Source organism: Tarenaya hassleriana, unplaced genomic scaffold (assembly GCF_000463585.1).
Source record: "Tarenaya hassleriana unplaced genomic scaffold, ASM46358v1 Cleome34, whole genome shotgun sequence".
Lineage (NCBI taxonomy): Eukaryota > Viridiplantae > Streptophyta > Magnoliopsida > Brassicales > Cleomaceae > Tarenaya > Tarenaya hassleriana.
The window spans coordinates 1,016,434-1,032,458 of NW_010966542.1; the positions used below are offsets into that span (position 1 = coordinate 1,016,434).

A 16,025-nucleotide genomic window follows, 5' to 3' on the forward strand; every position below is an offset into this window, starting at 1 on the left:
GCGGCCGCCATTTCCATGGCGATCTCCTCGGCGTCTATCCAGATTGACCAAATCGAATTTGAGCAGATTGTGCAACTGGAATCGGAGGAATCGAAAGACGTTGAACCTAAAAATTGGGCGAAATCAGGACCTAATTCCAAGATAACAACAGTACCTCACTAACATAAATGGGCCTAGTAAAGGGCCCATATATAATTATCTATGCTTAAGCAAATGAGGAACGTTTATTAATCCGGGCTATCTCAGAGGGTGTAAATGGGCCTCATCAAGGGCCCATGTATTTCGATAGTGGGATATTCCGTGAGAAGTCCGAACATTTTTATCTCTCGCACGTGTGACCTCCACGAAAGAAAACAATACCAATATTAATTTATTTATTATTTAATCACCCGGACCGCCGGTTTGGCGCTACGGCATCTTTTTCTCCTCTTCAGAAAAACCATGTTATTCTCTCACGCGAACCGTCCGATCTGGTGCCACGTCAGTCATCCTCGAGAAAGTTAAATTGAACGGCTGAGATCAGATTTCCTGAGGCTACTGTTAGAGCTGGTCGAAGCTCCTCGCCACTCTCTCTCCCACCTTCCCCTCCCTCTGTCAAAAAGTCTGGAAATTTTTTTCCTAGGGAAGTTAGATTTTTTTTTTCTGGAGGAATATTGCCACTGAGGTAAGATGACGCTCGTTGAAGATGATAAGAAGTTCAAGGAGGAACCTGAAGTTCAGGTTCTGAGCAGCGATGACGACGGTGATGAAGAAGCGAAAGACGGAGAAGAAGTCGACGGCGACAAAGACGGCGGTGAAGGAGATGATGACGAAGACGACGAAGACGAGAGTGAGGAAGGAGATGGTGAAGAAGAAGATGACGATGAAGTGCAGGTGCTGTACTCCTCCGGTGGGCCGCCGGAACAGTCGGCGGAAGACGAGGAAGAAGAAGGCGACGAAGATGGAAACGGAGGCGGTGACGATGACGACGACGACGATGACGACGACGACGACGAAGAGGACGATAATGACGAAGAAGAGGTACGATTCTGAAATTCAAATCTCATAGGTTTCGTTTCTTTCCCTCGATTTTGTGTTTTATTTATCTGCATACGATACAGTCCTTGTCGGAAACACTAGATCTGTGGTTTTCTGTGCCTATTGCTTTCAATCTCCGCTGATTAAGCCGAAAGCCTCAATTTCCCCGTGGAAGTCAACCAAATCTGAGTAACGTATATGCATTTTACGAAAAGATTCGGATTTTCCCGGAGAATTTTCTTGCTACATCTGAAATTTAAACCCTAAAAGTAAGGTTTATCCTTTTTATTTTCTCTAAATAATAAAAGGAAAAGTGCGATAAATATTTTGTTCATCGAGTAAATTTCCTGCGGACCAGAGAAAAGTCTGAAAACTGTTGCCTGAAATCAATGTTTTGATTTGCTCTTCCAAAACATAATAAATCTTGTCTGAAACCCCTAAATCCATATGATATGTTTTCTGAAAACTGTGGGAACGTGTAGGAGGAGGATCTGGGGACAGAGTACCTAGTGAGGCCGGTGGCTGGGGCAGAAGACGAAGAAGATGCGAGTGATTTTGAGCCTGAGGAGAATGGTGAGGAAGAGGACGTCGACGAAGAGGACGAAGATGAGGGTGGTCAGCCGCCAAAGCGGAAGAGGGCCGCCAAGGACGATGATGATGATGATGGTAGTGATGATGATGGTGGTGGTGATGATGATGAGAGGCCTTCCAAGAGGTAGCTCAAAACTGACACGGACCAAGAGCTCCTTAGGTACAAATTGTGATGGGTTGAGACCCATCTTTTAAAAAGATGATCTTTTTTATTTATTTTCAGAGCAGAAAAAATGTTAAATCGAATTTGAACCGATAGATTTGGATGATGGGGTTCTCATGCCCCATGTAGTTCATCTGATGTTGATGCATTTAGCACCATCTTTAACATGGTGCCTTTCCCAATTGGTTTCCATTCCAAGACTCGGAGATTCTATTCGTGACATCGAATGCCGCCTTCCTTCTTCTTCCTCTGACTCTACCCACACAAAAAAAAAAACTGTTACAAGACATTTGAATAAATTGGTTTTCTAAAGCATTAGTATCATTTACAGTTGATCCCATTAATTTTCCCTTTTTTTAATTTTCATTGCAAATAAACTTGGAGCAAAAGGCTGTTGTTTACTTTTCATGACTATTGAGAATTAACCGATTTACACTTTGTATCAATTTCCATTACATCTATTAATTTAGCATTCGTCTGATGAGTGTTTCCGGATTCAATTCGTTTTCGGTTTGGTATTTGCTTGGTTCGTGTCATTCTGTTGCTGTACCATCCGTTTGGTATATCATGTTTGGTTTTAGTTTTCTGTTAGAAAAAAATTATTTTTAAAAATAGAATCTATCATTTCGAATTTTTAAATTTTCCATGGTTTGATTCGATTCCCATTGATTCGGTTTTTAAACATAATCGTTTGGAATTTATTAATGGTTTTGTTCGGGAACCTGGAACCATATTAGATTTTTTCTGAATAATTGAATCGAAATGATCACCCTAATTGTTAGTATAAAATTTTGGTGGGGAGAATTAGTTATGAATTGGCTAAGTTGAGTTTTGTGAGCTAATTCGGCCGAGATTCATGGGTTGACTTACGGTTGTCAAACGGTTCGGTCTATGGCCTCTAGGCCCACATTCAACTTGAGGGTTTTGGACTCGGGTTCAAACCAACCCGACTCTTTTTTGGGTTTATAAAATCAAGCTTTTGGACTCGGGTCGGGTTGATTGGACTGACCCGTTGGATTAAGATTTCTTACTTTTTTTTAAAAACTTTTTTGAAATTATTTTTTCAGATTTTTTAAAATAAGATTTTTGGACAGGTTACGAAATCCGTCGGGTTTAACCCGATTTGAGTTCATCCCAAAAACTTAATTTTTTCAGATCTACGAATTCAAATTCAAATCCTGTGACAGTCGGTGTTGGGACGAAGATGGGAGTGATCGATGGTGTAGGTGGCACGGACAATGAGTGGTTTCCGAGTAACACTAGATCAGAGGGTACATAATTGAATCGAATGTACCGGAATAATAGTTATCCAATGACTGTATAGATATAAGACTACACAGTAAAAAATAAATTAAAAAAAGGGATAATCGCATAAAAATACCCGAATTTTTACAAAAATCTCACATAAATATCCGAACTATAAAATTGTCATATAAATACCTGAACTTTTCATAACTCCCATATAAATACCCAGACTTTTAAATTTTTTCTAAATCAAACACTCATCCGTTAACGTCGTTAGACGTAACTGCTGACTCAGCAAAAAAAACCTGCTGACTCAGCAAAAAACTGCTGACTCAGCAAAAAAAATATTATGAAATATCCAAATTTTTATCTACATATATTTAAATTAATATATACATATAAATTCATATATATATATATACAAATATATATATATATATTAAAAATAAAATTATTTATAATTAATAAAACACATATATACATAACTACAATATATATATACAGAGCCGTCTCAAACATTTACGGGACCCTGTACAAAAATATTTATTTTTATATAAAAAATGTAAAAGTTAAATATTTAAATATAATTTAATTATGAATTGTATTAAAATATTAATATAAACAATTGTATTTTACAAAATAAAAATTTATCAAAAATAACATAATTGTATCATTTTTCACTTAAATAACATCATTCTTTTAGCTTTATTTGAAGCAAAAATATCTATTAGGTCTTCATAATTGATCTTCTCTAAAAACTGCTCTCTATTGCGATTAATGATAATCCATTAAGCCTTTCTTGGGACATCGTAGAACGTAAATATGACTTCAATAACTTCAAATTTGAAAAACTTCTTTCTGCAGAAGCGACAGTCACGGGAACAGTTAGTAAAATTCTATAAGCAATCATCACATTAGGAAAACAATCCATACGTTTTAAAAAATTCAAAACATCGATAGGTTTCATAATTTCTTTAGACAAAAATTCTTTTAATAATTTTAACTCTATACATAGTTCGTTTCCATCAATATCAGAGTGTTCATCTTTTCTAAGAGTTGTCTCAAATGCATTACAACATAATTTCAAATTTGTATCATCAAAAGAATATAACTTTTCTGGAGTAAATAAAAAACCAAATATATTTTTATATTTTTTATATCGTTCAAATCTTTTATTAAATGAACTAATTGCTTGATCAATAATATATAAAAAATAGTTGACCCTAAATAGTTCTTCGGAAGAAAATGAAATAATCGACGATTCATTATTTAAACTTTCATCTAAATATCGTTTTCTTTTAATTTCACGTCTTTTTGGAAACACAGGATCTACATCTATTTCCATGGCAATAATTTTAGCAGTTTCTAAAGCACTAGAAAAACCAGTTTCTCGGTAATTTTTTTAAAAACAAATCAAACATTTTATCTTTTCAATAGCAACATCAATACGCATATCACTTGATTGTAAATGTTTACTAACCAAATTAACTGTGTTTAATATTTCAAACCAAATAACTATTGCCACCAAAAACTCAAAATCATCAAGTTCATTTATAGCTAAAGACTTAGCTTCCCTTCTTATTTTAGAATCATTATCATTTTAAGATACTTCAAGCAAAGCTTCTCTTATCTCCGAAATTTGAAATCTGATGATTTTAACACTTTCAACATGACTTTCCCAACGAGTTGAAAACAATGGTTTCAAAGATAAACCTTTTACATTATCTTTCAAAATTTGCCACCTTTTAGTAGAATTGACAAAAATTGTATAGATACGTTGTATGACTCCAAAAAAATCTTTAGATTTACTACAAGTATTAGCCATATCACATAATGTTAAATTTAGACTATGAGAACCACACAGAGTATAAAAAGCTCTAGGATTCATGTCTAAAAGTTTTTTTGTACACCTTGATTTTTTTCTTTCATATTTGATCCATTATCATAACTTTGTCCTCTTATGTTATCTATATCAAGATCAAGTAATTTTATTTCATCTTGTAACACATCAAAAAGTCCTTGACCACTTGTATCATTCACATTTAGAAATCCTAAAAATGATTCTTCAATATTAATGGGATTAGAAGAGACATCTACATACCTGAGTATCAAAGACATTTATTCTTGGTGACTAACATCTGGAGTACAATCAAGTATTACAGAAAAATATTTTGCTTATTTTATATTCTTTATTATCTCTTTCTTAATTGTAGAAGCAAGTAAAAGTATTAATTCATTTTGAATATTATGACCAAGATAATGATGATGAATTTTATCATCCGTTATACGTCTAACATGTTCTTGAACAATTGGATCAAATTCATTCAATATTTCAATCAACCCTAAAAAATTTCCATTACTATTTTCAAACAGTTTCTCATTAGTACCACGAAATGCTAAATTATGTTTTGCGAAGAATTTTACAACTGAAATAATTCTAAAAATAACATTTTTCCAATGATCTTTTTCTTTCATAAGTTGTGTACGAGCTACTTTATCAATAGTTTGATTCTTTTGGAATCGTAAACGCAAATCATACCAAGTTGTCAGATTTTTTAAATGTTCTACACTCATTTCATGTTCTTTAAGTGTGTCCAATCTCCAATACCTTCATTTGCTAATTGACCTTTTTCAATATTTTTTTTAAATATTTTGCAACAAAAACAAAAAACTTTGTCAAGTTCTTTCGAATATACAAGCCAATTCCTATTATATTTTTCACCGTTTGGTAAAATTCTAGTATAACACGTTGAAGAAAACCGTCTAGAATATTTATCGTTTTTACTTTTTTCAATCATTTTAGAATCAAGAATATCTCAATTTCTTGGATCAAAAATATCAATCATATCGTTAGATTCAGGTGACTTACCTTCTCCACCATTTTTTAGATCAAAAGTATTAAACATATCATTCTCTTCAAAAATATTTTTTTCATTTTGTATATCATTACCATCACTAATACTATCACTTTCATTTATATCTACTATATTATTAGAACATTCACTTTTATTTTGAGTAGAAGTTTGTGATTCTTTCATGATAAATTTATCAAGAGCTCCTTTTTGAGATTGAATCAACTCTTCAACTCTTCTTTTTTTCTTACGTTTTTCACATCCAGATTCATATTTTCTAATTCCAGATGACATAATTAAATATATTTTTAAAAAATTTAAAAAAAAATAAGAGAACCAAAAAACTCTGGAAATTTATGAATCAACTTAATGTGATCCAAATAAACTTTATCTTTTTGTTAAAGAATAACAAATCTGCAATGCAATGATAATGTTATCATTAGAAAAATAAACATTGATAATATTTGTTGAAAATATAAAAAAAAAACTAAAGATAAATATATTACCTTAATTGTGATGTTCGCAGAATAAAAAGTGTAAACCAATGAGAAGTATGAGAATGATTTTGTTATGAAGCTTTAGAAATAGATAATGCAAGATTAGGTAGATTCACTTTCTATTTATAGACAAAAAATTAAAATTATTAATTAAAAATATAATATCGTAACGTTCATAAACGACTAAAAAGTTAGAATTCTTAATAATAAATATTATAAAGATATTCTCCACCTAATTTGAAGGAAAAAAGACTCAGTAAAATCTGATTTTCATTATTTATTAAATTTATATTAAGAAATATTAATTTATTAAGAGTTAGTAAAATATTTTTTTAACTATGGGGCCCATCTAAATTGTGGGGCCCTGTGCTAAAGAACCACTTGCACCTCCTTTGAGCCAGCCCTGTATATATATATATCATTACTAATGCATATATATTAAAATAAAAATAATTATAATTAAATTTATATACATACATAATATACATATTAAAATAAAAATAATTATAACTAACATATATACATATAATATATAATAAAAATAATATTTATATGTGTATATATTAGTTATATATACAAAATATACATATACAACTAATATATATAATTATAATTAGTTACAAACCCCTAATTAGTTGTATATGTATATTTTGTATATATATTAGTTATATATGTATAAATATAATTGTATATGTATATTTTGTATATATAATTAATATGTATACATATAAATATTATTTTTAATATATATTATATGTATATATGTTAGTTATAATTATTTTTTAATACATATATTATTTTTATTAATTATAAATAATTTTATTTTTAATATATATATATATATATTCGTATATATATGTGAATTTATATGCATATATTAATTTAAATATATGTAGATAAAAATTTAGATATTTAATAATTTTTTTTTGCTGACTCAGCAGTTTTTTGCTGAGTCAACCGGATTTTTTTGCTGAGTCAGCAGTTTTTTGCTGAGTCAACAGTTGCTTTTAACGAAGTTAACGGATGAGTGTTTGATTTGGAAAAAATTTAAAAGTTTGGGTATTTATGTGGGAGTTATGAAAAGTTCAGGTATTTATATGACAATTTTATAGTTCGGGTATTTATGTGGGATTTTTGTAAAAGTTCGGGTATTTTTATGCGATTATCCCTTTAAAAAAATGATCGAGCTATTTATACCAACAAGATGAGTCTATTTTTTCTGTTTGTCTATATTGAGAGAACTCTGAAGTTAAGTAGTTTGTTCTGGAATATTCTTAGAATGGGTGATTTCATGCGAAATATTTTTCGAGATGTGTGCGAGTGAGGACAAAACACGTTAAAAGATTTCGTGTTGGTGTGTGAAGGCAGTTCCATCATTTCGTAGCGACCTTAGGCATTATAAATCTCATCTTTTTTCGAACGGATTCGGATCGTTTTGCAGATCTTGGTCCAAAATTAATAGCCGGATTAACCGTGTTTCGCCCGAGACTCCGATGGTCGACAATTATCCAACCAGTGGAATTCCTTCTTGGCACAGTTAAAGAAATAGAGATAAAATAATCTTATTTTTTTTATTTAAAATACGGATTTATATTTATACTAATACAACATGGTTTCTTTCGTTTTCATTTGCATATAATAGCGGTTAATGCGTATAACGACATTAAGTTCGGAGCCCGCATTTTTATATTGTTCTCTATATATAGATATTATTGTAATGCTTAGGTTTAGCTTTTCGTTAATAATATTTACCATTAACGAAACCAGTATCGTGGAACAATAATATGTCTCTGGATCACAATTACGGAAACAGTCGTGTATATGTTAAATTTACATATTAGTAATTTTTCATAAACATAAGATATAAAAAATATTCGAAGATTTTTGTAATATTAGATTTGATTTTATCATTATATTTGAGATATTTATATTAATTAAATAATATATTCTATTAATATTCTCTATCTATAAATATTGTAATCCGTTTGAATAATGAAAAATCCAATTCAAAAATTTGTTATTATATCTATAAAGGGGCGACTGGTTGCACCGCTGTCACATGCAAACGGAGCGGTTGCGATTTTCGGCGGTTGCGAGCGATTGAAAAAGTGACTGGTTGAACCGCTATCAACCGCAATCGCAACCAAACTTGTGTTTTCTAATCGCAGCTTCCAACTTGCGTTTTGGTAGCGGTTTCCAGCGTTTTGACCAAAAAACTAAAATATTTTTATTAGAAATTATATAAAACATTAATATATATATATTGGTGTTGATTTTGTTTAGTGTTATGATTTGATATTATTTTTCAGTATTATATTTTAATAAAAAATACAATAGTATACTTTTTAGGTTTAATAATGATTATTTTTAATAAATTTTATAATAAAATTATTTTTTACTTAAAAATAAATTAAATTGATATTATTTATATTTTAAATTTATTATTTAATTATTATAAATTTAGTAAATAATTTTTATCAAATGATATTGAAAATTTAATTAAAACTATTATAAAAAATTATTTTAAAATAATATTTTTTTTGACAATTTATATCAAAACGCAACCGCAACCGTAATGAACATTCACTTCTAATTGCACACACCCGCAATCGCTACTAACAGCAACTTATCAGCCAATCAGTACTAACCATTTATAATCGCTATCAAACGTTCTGAAAACGCTGTCACCCGCAACCGCAACCGCTGCGGTACAACCAGTCGAACCAAAAATATGGTAATATAGTAATGATATCAAGTCTAAATACTATATAATATCACAATAGAGGTAATAATACAAAGAGGTGGCAGAGATTTACCTCTTTTCATTCTTCCTTGTATAGAATCCGAGAGCTCTTGGCCAACATTTTCACAAGACTAAAATGTTATTTCCGATCACACTTTAATATCTTATTGCATGTTTAGAAATGACAAACAGTAAATGAGTGGATGACAATTAAAAAACCCTATATATACATCGGCCTACCCAAAACTATTTTTATGTGGGCCAATAATAATATATGTATAATTTTATATGAATAAACGTAATTTTATTGGGGGCCTTTATCAATATTATTTATTTTTATAAAAGTTATGAAGAAATTAACTTTTTTTAAATAATTATATGGGGACACGTGCCCCACTGTATACTAAATAGATCCCGTCCATATATATACACGCACATATACTGACTAGCAATAGTTATCGTTTTATTTGGTTAATTATAGAGAAGGTAGCATATTAATTATGAACTAAAAATATAATGTTTGGTGACTAATCAACAAGTCAAACTTTCTGGCAAGCCGGGGTTGTGCTGTGTACTTTACCCCAAAAGTCTTCGATTCCCTTAATCTCCCGAGGAATATGTCTAAATAAAGAAAAAACAGCATGAGAAAAAAAATATATTCCCTGTCATATTTCTGCGTGTAGTTCAATTATTTTAAGAAAATTATCTGCGATACACATATATATATATATATATATATACAAAAGAAAACATTCTTTTATCAATGTTAATATATCTTACCCAAAATGCAATTGGCGAGAGAAAGGGTGTTAGTGTGTGTGTGTATATATATATGTAGAGGAAGACAAGTGAAAAGGAAAAGCAAATCTAATCTCGTACATGTCTGTTTTCTCTCTCTAAAATGGTGGCTGTGTCGCAAGATTCCCAGAAAATATTGGCAGTGGATGAAGGCATTCCCACCATTGACATGTCGCTGGACAGATCACGAGTCTCTAGCGAGATAGTGAAAGCGTGCGAGACCGTCGGCTTCTTCAAGGTGGTCAACCATGGCGTTGACCCTCGCGTCATCTCCGCAATGGAGCAAGAGTCCATCGCCTTCTTCTCTAAACCGGCTCACGAAAAACATTCGGTCGGACCGGCGAACCGGCCTTTCGGTTATGGGTTCAGTGATATCGGCCACAAGGGTGACACGGGCGAGGTGGAGTATCTTCTACTTCAACCCAATCCCTCCTTCGTTTCTCTGCTCTCCCCCTCCATCTCCACCCACCCATTAAAATTCAGGTACGTATGTACACATTGATCTATTTACGCGTATATACATTTATGTGTACTAATACGTGTATCTATATATATATATATATATCAGCATCTCTGTTTATACTTGTGTATGTACCAAAATTTCAGCCCCTTGCATTCATATCTGCGCGATTGCATTGCAAGCCACGAGTCTCGTGTATATATCTATGTTATATATATATATATATATATCCCGATATGCACATATATCTATATATGTGTTTGTTAACAGATACAGAACTACATGTGTATCTATAGATTGATGCACTTAGATGCATGCATCTAGGTATACAGACTTCCATATACGTACATCGTATAATGCATTCGTAACTATTAGCATAATTGGGCTAAGGTGGCGCCTCGATATTGTTAAGTACTGTATATGAATGCATGGTTCATGTTATACGAAGAATAATATATATAAATGTAAACATACAGTCAAATATATATATATAATTTACCTTTTACCAAATATATATATATATATATGTATATATACACACCTAATAAAAATCATGTGAAGAAGACGGTTATTTGGCATGAATGATGGATGCTATAAGAAATAGTTTGGTATATTATGCAAAAATATCCAAACCCTCGACGCCATGCACAATTCAACAAACACCGAATGAATCATGATCAATAACTATAAAACAATATTCCATAACTACTCACATGGCTCCCACTCCCGAGATTAGTCTGGGCCGAAGCCCAGGAAACCCGGCTACCAAAAAAAAATATTCCATAACTACACTTGTGTAGAACATGCATGCTGGAGTTAATTCGATAACGGTCTGTATTGTGAAATAGAAGAAGGGCAATGAGTCGTTGCTTGGAGCTTATCTTATATCTGCAACGGACCAAAGCTACTCTGACTATATCTGTGTCTGGCATTCTGCTAGTTGACATTACAAACAAAGTCTCCCGACCCATCTTTTCACACATATATTACATATATATACACATTAACGGATAATACCCTTATATATATATATATAAAGCAAAACGATATATTTTCATAAAGATCTAAAAGTATATTATATTGTTTCGCAGTAAAAAGTAGGGCTGGGCGTTTCGGTTCGGTTCCGAAGAACCGAACCGAACCGAACCGAACCGAAAAAACGGTATTTTCTCGACCCGAAACCGTTCTTATAAATTCCCGAACGGTACCATTTTTAGAGAACCGAATTTTTTTAGAATCGAACCGAACTTTAAAAATCCCGAAAAACCGAATATTTTGAAAAAAAATCTATCCTTTTTTAATAAAATTCAGAACCGAACCGATACCGAAACTGAACCGAACCGAATACAATATAAAAACCGAATGGTATCTATTTTTGTAAAACCGAAAGAACCGAACCGATTCATTCCCGTCTCCGAACCCGAACCGTTTTTCGAAACGCCCACCCCCTAGTAAAAAGATTTATTTATTTAATAGGTTTCATTTTATTCCATTACTGATAATTAAAAATAATTAGTACGGGAAGATATGGAATTCTTTTTAATGCATGGGAGGGATATGTTGTGACGTGTCACGTTTGACAGCTCGGCCGTGAATTGTTACGTTGAAGCAATTGAGCAGCTAGCGTGTGAGATCTTAGAGCTGACGGCCGAGGGTCTGCGGGTCCCACCTCACACCTTCAGTCGGTTGATCAGAGCCGTAGATAGCGACTGCGTCTTGAGGCTAAACCACTACCCACCGTCCGATCAACTCCTGACCGGCGAGAAGCTCTCTGATTGGTCCACATCACTGCCCAGGGTAGGCTTCGGGGCGCATACGGACCCTCAGATCTTGACAGTGTTGAGATCCAACGGTGTTGAAGGTCTCCAAGTGGCCACCTCTGACGGTTCATGGGTCCCGGTCTCCCCTGACACATCAGCTTTCTGCGTCAACGTAGGCGACTTGTTACAGGTCCGTCTCCCTTTTTTTTCCTTTATTAATTGTGTTTATATGATTAATTATGAATTTACAAGTGGTTAATTTGCACCTTTTGCATTATAATTATTCTCATGGATTAAACCATGCTATTTGATCATTTTAATCGGATAATGGTGCTTAAATATTTGAAGGTCTTTTAGAGGCTAATATATCTTGATATTCTAAAATAATATAATTTAATTATTATTTTAAATTTATTATTTAAGAAGAAAGCAGTTTTAAGAGGAATTGAAGTGAGGAATAAGAGACTACTTTTAAGTGGGGTGGTTTGGGTTTGGTTCCAGTTTTAGTTTGGTTATATCGAGGTTCGATTTTATAAAATCTATAATATTTTGGTTTATATATCAAATTTGATTCTATTACATTGGGTTTTATTCCGTTTAGAGGTTTGATTCGATTTCGATTTTTATTGATAAAACTATTTATTTATCAACAAAAATTCTGATTTTTCAATTATTTTTTAATCCGTTTTGAATTACATTTTTTCGACTTTAAAGAAATGATAATCATTTAGTTTTTATAATGGATTTGATTGAATTATGATTATATATTATTTGTATCGGATCAGATCAATCCCATTACACGGTACTGTTGTTGAATTTTTGGATTTTTGGAAGGTGATGACGAATGGGAGGTTCAAAAGCGTGAGACACAGGGCGGTGACGACGAGGCAGGGAAGAAGGATGTCGACAGCGTACTTCGCAGGGCCGCCGCTGTCGGAAAGGATAAGCCCTCTCCCGGACGTGTCGGCCGAGCAGCCACGGCGGGAGTACAGGTCCTTCACCTGGGCCGACTACAAAAACCTCGCCTACTCCCTTCGTCTTGGCGACGACCGCCTCACTCTTGTCCGTGCTTGTACGGACGACCACACTCCCATTGCTTTCTAGTTGTTTCTTCACTGTTTCTGTTTTTTTTTTTTAGGTAGACCAGTGAATTGTCTCTGTGTGTCTTCTCTCTCTTTGGAACTAGTTTCAGCAGTTTCTGGGGACAGCTTTAATGAAGTGTTTATATGTTTATATATTTCTTTAATTAAACGCTGTAAGACATACACACACACAACAAGATGCATGCATGCATGCGTTGCGTGTGTATATTATGGCCTTGGAATCACACACAAAAAACCCTAAAACAACAAAAAAAATCCTCAGAGGAATCACAACAGGCAACATCCGATGAAAACCTCAACTTAAATTCCTCGCATCAGTTTGTGTTTATGTCCTCCGCAACAAAACTACCAAAACTTTAGGAATCTTTGTCTCTGCTCTCTCTCTCTCTCTGAAACAGCCACAAACAAGATCAAGAAAAAAACGAAACACATAACAAAAATGTCTTCTCTTCTTGTTTTCTTTTTATTCCATTTTATCCCGCCTTGAATCAGAGAAGTAATGTCAGCAAAATTATCTTCAATTGGGCCAAAGAATCTGTGCTGATATATATACACACACCGCCAGAACTCTCATCAGTTGCCTCCTAGCAAGGCCTGTAACCGAACCCGGGCTTCATCAGAAACGAAGAACCGTGATTTCCTTCTCTGCGTTGGCTGGGTCAGAGGTTTGACAGCAGAGAAGCACACAACCACGGCCGTTAGATTGTCCGAAGAGTCAAGCCTCATCGCCTCTTTCACAAGCTCCATCGCGCATTTTCTCGGGTCGTCATGCCTCCGGAGCCCTTGTCTGACAAGACTAACAGCATACTGGCTCGACATCACGTCCCATATGCCATCACATCCCAGAATCAAGAACTCGTCTTCCTCTCCAAGAATGATCTGTTGAACGTCCGGTTCAGGGATTAGGGGAGAAGAGGTGCCAAAGGGAGGAAACTTCTTCATTTCCCAGTCCCCGAGGGCCCGGGTGATAGCCAGAACCCCGTTGAGATATCCATCCTCAAAGTATCCTCCTAAATCCTGTACCCGCTTGCGTTCTGGCTCGAATGTCGACCGGTGATCAAATGACATCTCGACAGCCACTCCTTTCCGGGAGAGCACTGCACGGCAATCACCAGTGTTAGCGACCAATAGGTGCTGTCCAATTACAAGGGCTGTCAAGGATGTTGTCCCACATGAGCCATTCACAATGCTTTCGTCAGCCATGGCGAGATCAGCCAAGAGATAAGCTTTCCGATGAGAATTCTCAAGCTCTTTCAAGAAAACGGCATTCATGATGGAGGGCATTTCAGGAAAATCGGCGTCATGAAAGAACAGTCTTGTTGCATTCTCTTTCATGTAAAGTGCTGCCTCGGGTCCGCCATGGCCATCAAACACGCCGTAGAAAGCACAAGGAACCGAAAGATTGAAGACATTAGATCCAAGATGAGCTGAGAGATCGTCTATGCATATGTGTTCGTCATCCATGGAGTCTCGGCAGCCGATGTCAGCAAAACTTCCAGAACGTAACACAGGGACAAAAGCAGCGACAGGTTCTCCGATAGTAGTTGCAGAGCAACTCATGACCTGCTTGAACATAATCACAGAAAAAGATGCATAAGAAATTGCAAGGTCTGCTAGTTCAAAGCTTCACATAATAAAGGGAAATTCAGGCAAATATACTTAAACGATTCACAAGGCATTCAAAGCTGTTTCTATGGCAACAAGAACATTGATCCATGAATGTTACATCAGCAAATTTCAAAATATGGTAAATCCACACAATTTTTCTGTTTGTGAGGCTCCAGGCAGAAAAGGGCAAAAGAAATTAGACAGGAAACTCGCGAAAAGCCACCGACTTAAGCCAAGTCATGATTCAGAATTGACTATTACTAAGATCTTTTGCGACGACATCTCCTGAAGAACCTAAATGCTAACTCCTATCTAGGACGACCAAACGGGATTACAAGGAAGAAGAAACGAACTTCAATTGGACCCAACGTGCGTTTTCATCGGAATATCTGAAACCGCAGGGACCAGAGGAACTAAGAAAATCAAGAACAAAAAGGGTCCAAGCATCAAAACTGAAAAGCAGCGATCTAGATCCCGAACCCAAAGACATACCGATTCGAATTGAAGCGATTCAGCAGAACCCGAAATCTCAGCACATGTCGACCCAGCGACACGAACTTCGCCGATCTGAAAATTGTTCTGCTCTTTGCCGACGGAAACATGACACTTAACGTCAAGAACCCTAATCTCAGCCTCCGTGGCGATTGTTTGGCTCAGAATCATGGTTTTTTTTCTCCCTCTCTCCCGAGCAAATCCGAATGAGAGATCTCCAAAAGCAAATCACGTATAAAGCCGAGAAATTTGGGCTGCAGAAGCTTTGCTTGGACGCAATTGAAATTCGCGAAGAATAAGAATATGGGAACGTAGGGTTTGATTTATGCGTTGGGTGTTCCGTTGCCGTCTTCTCCTGGGCAATTAGGGATTTTGATTCCAACAGCCATGCGGATACGCATTTTATAATTAAAATAACAAAATTTAATAATATAATATGCGAAAATATTTTGACGCATGGTTTCACTATTAACCCACCGCATGGCACATGGCTCATTTCTATGATATCATACCTTCTTCAAATACAAAAACAACATTTTTTTAGACGAAAATATCCTTTTAGACCATGTCTATGTTCCGTTTATTTAAGTTTTTTTAGGTTAAAACCAATAAAAATTTCTAAATTTATAGAACAGTGTAAAAGAGATTTTTAATTTTTTTACTAGATAAATTTATTCCTAAATTTATAAAATATGT

The 16,025-nt window shown here is 34.3% G+C and overlaps 3 protein-coding genes and 1 long non-coding RNA gene across 4 annotated transcripts; 2 read left to right on the top strand and 2 right to left on the bottom strand.

Moving 5' to 3' along the window:
- Positions 1–459: 459 nt before the first annotated feature.
- Positions 460–1,953, top strand: LOC104821801 (prostatic spermine-binding protein-like). Its single transcript, XM_010552799.2, has 2 exons — positions 460–1,020; positions 1,500–1,953. Exons 1-2 carry the CDS (start codon positions 670–672, stop codon positions 1,734–1,736), a joined length of 588 nt encoding a protein of 195 aa, XP_010551101.1. The 5' UTR covers positions 460–669; the 3' UTR covers positions 1,737–1,953.
- On the bottom strand, positions 1,803–2,242 carry LOC104821800. The gene is made up of 2 exons (XR_773122.1): positions 2,174–2,242; positions 1,803–2,026 (listed from the first exon to the last, which is right to left on the bottom strand). It is a non-coding gene; the product is annotated as an uncharacterized LOC104821800 (long non-coding RNA).
- Positions 2,243–10,009: 7,767 nt separating this feature from the next.
- Positions 10,010–13,322, top strand: LOC104821802 (gibberellin 2-beta-dioxygenase 4). The gene is made up of 3 exons (XM_010552800.2): positions 10,010–10,389; positions 11,950–12,316; positions 12,961–13,322. Exons 1-3 carry the CDS (start codon positions 10,010–10,012, stop codon positions 13,228–13,230), a joined length of 1,017 nt encoding a protein of 338 aa, XP_010551102.2. The 3' UTR covers positions 13,231–13,322.
- A 160-nt stretch (positions 13,323–13,482) lies between these two features.
- Positions 13,483–15,703, bottom strand: LOC104821803 (probable protein phosphatase 2C 13). The gene is made up of 2 exons (XM_010552801.1): positions 15,330–15,703; positions 13,483–14,792 (listed from the first exon to the last, which is right to left on the bottom strand). The coding sequence occupies exons 1-2, from the start codon at positions 15,498–15,500 to the stop codon at positions 13,803–13,805; spliced, it is 1,161 nt and encodes a 386-aa protein (XP_010551103.1). The 5' UTR covers positions 15,501–15,703; the 3' UTR covers positions 13,483–13,802.
- Between the last annotated feature and the right edge of the window lie 322 nt (positions 15,704–16,025).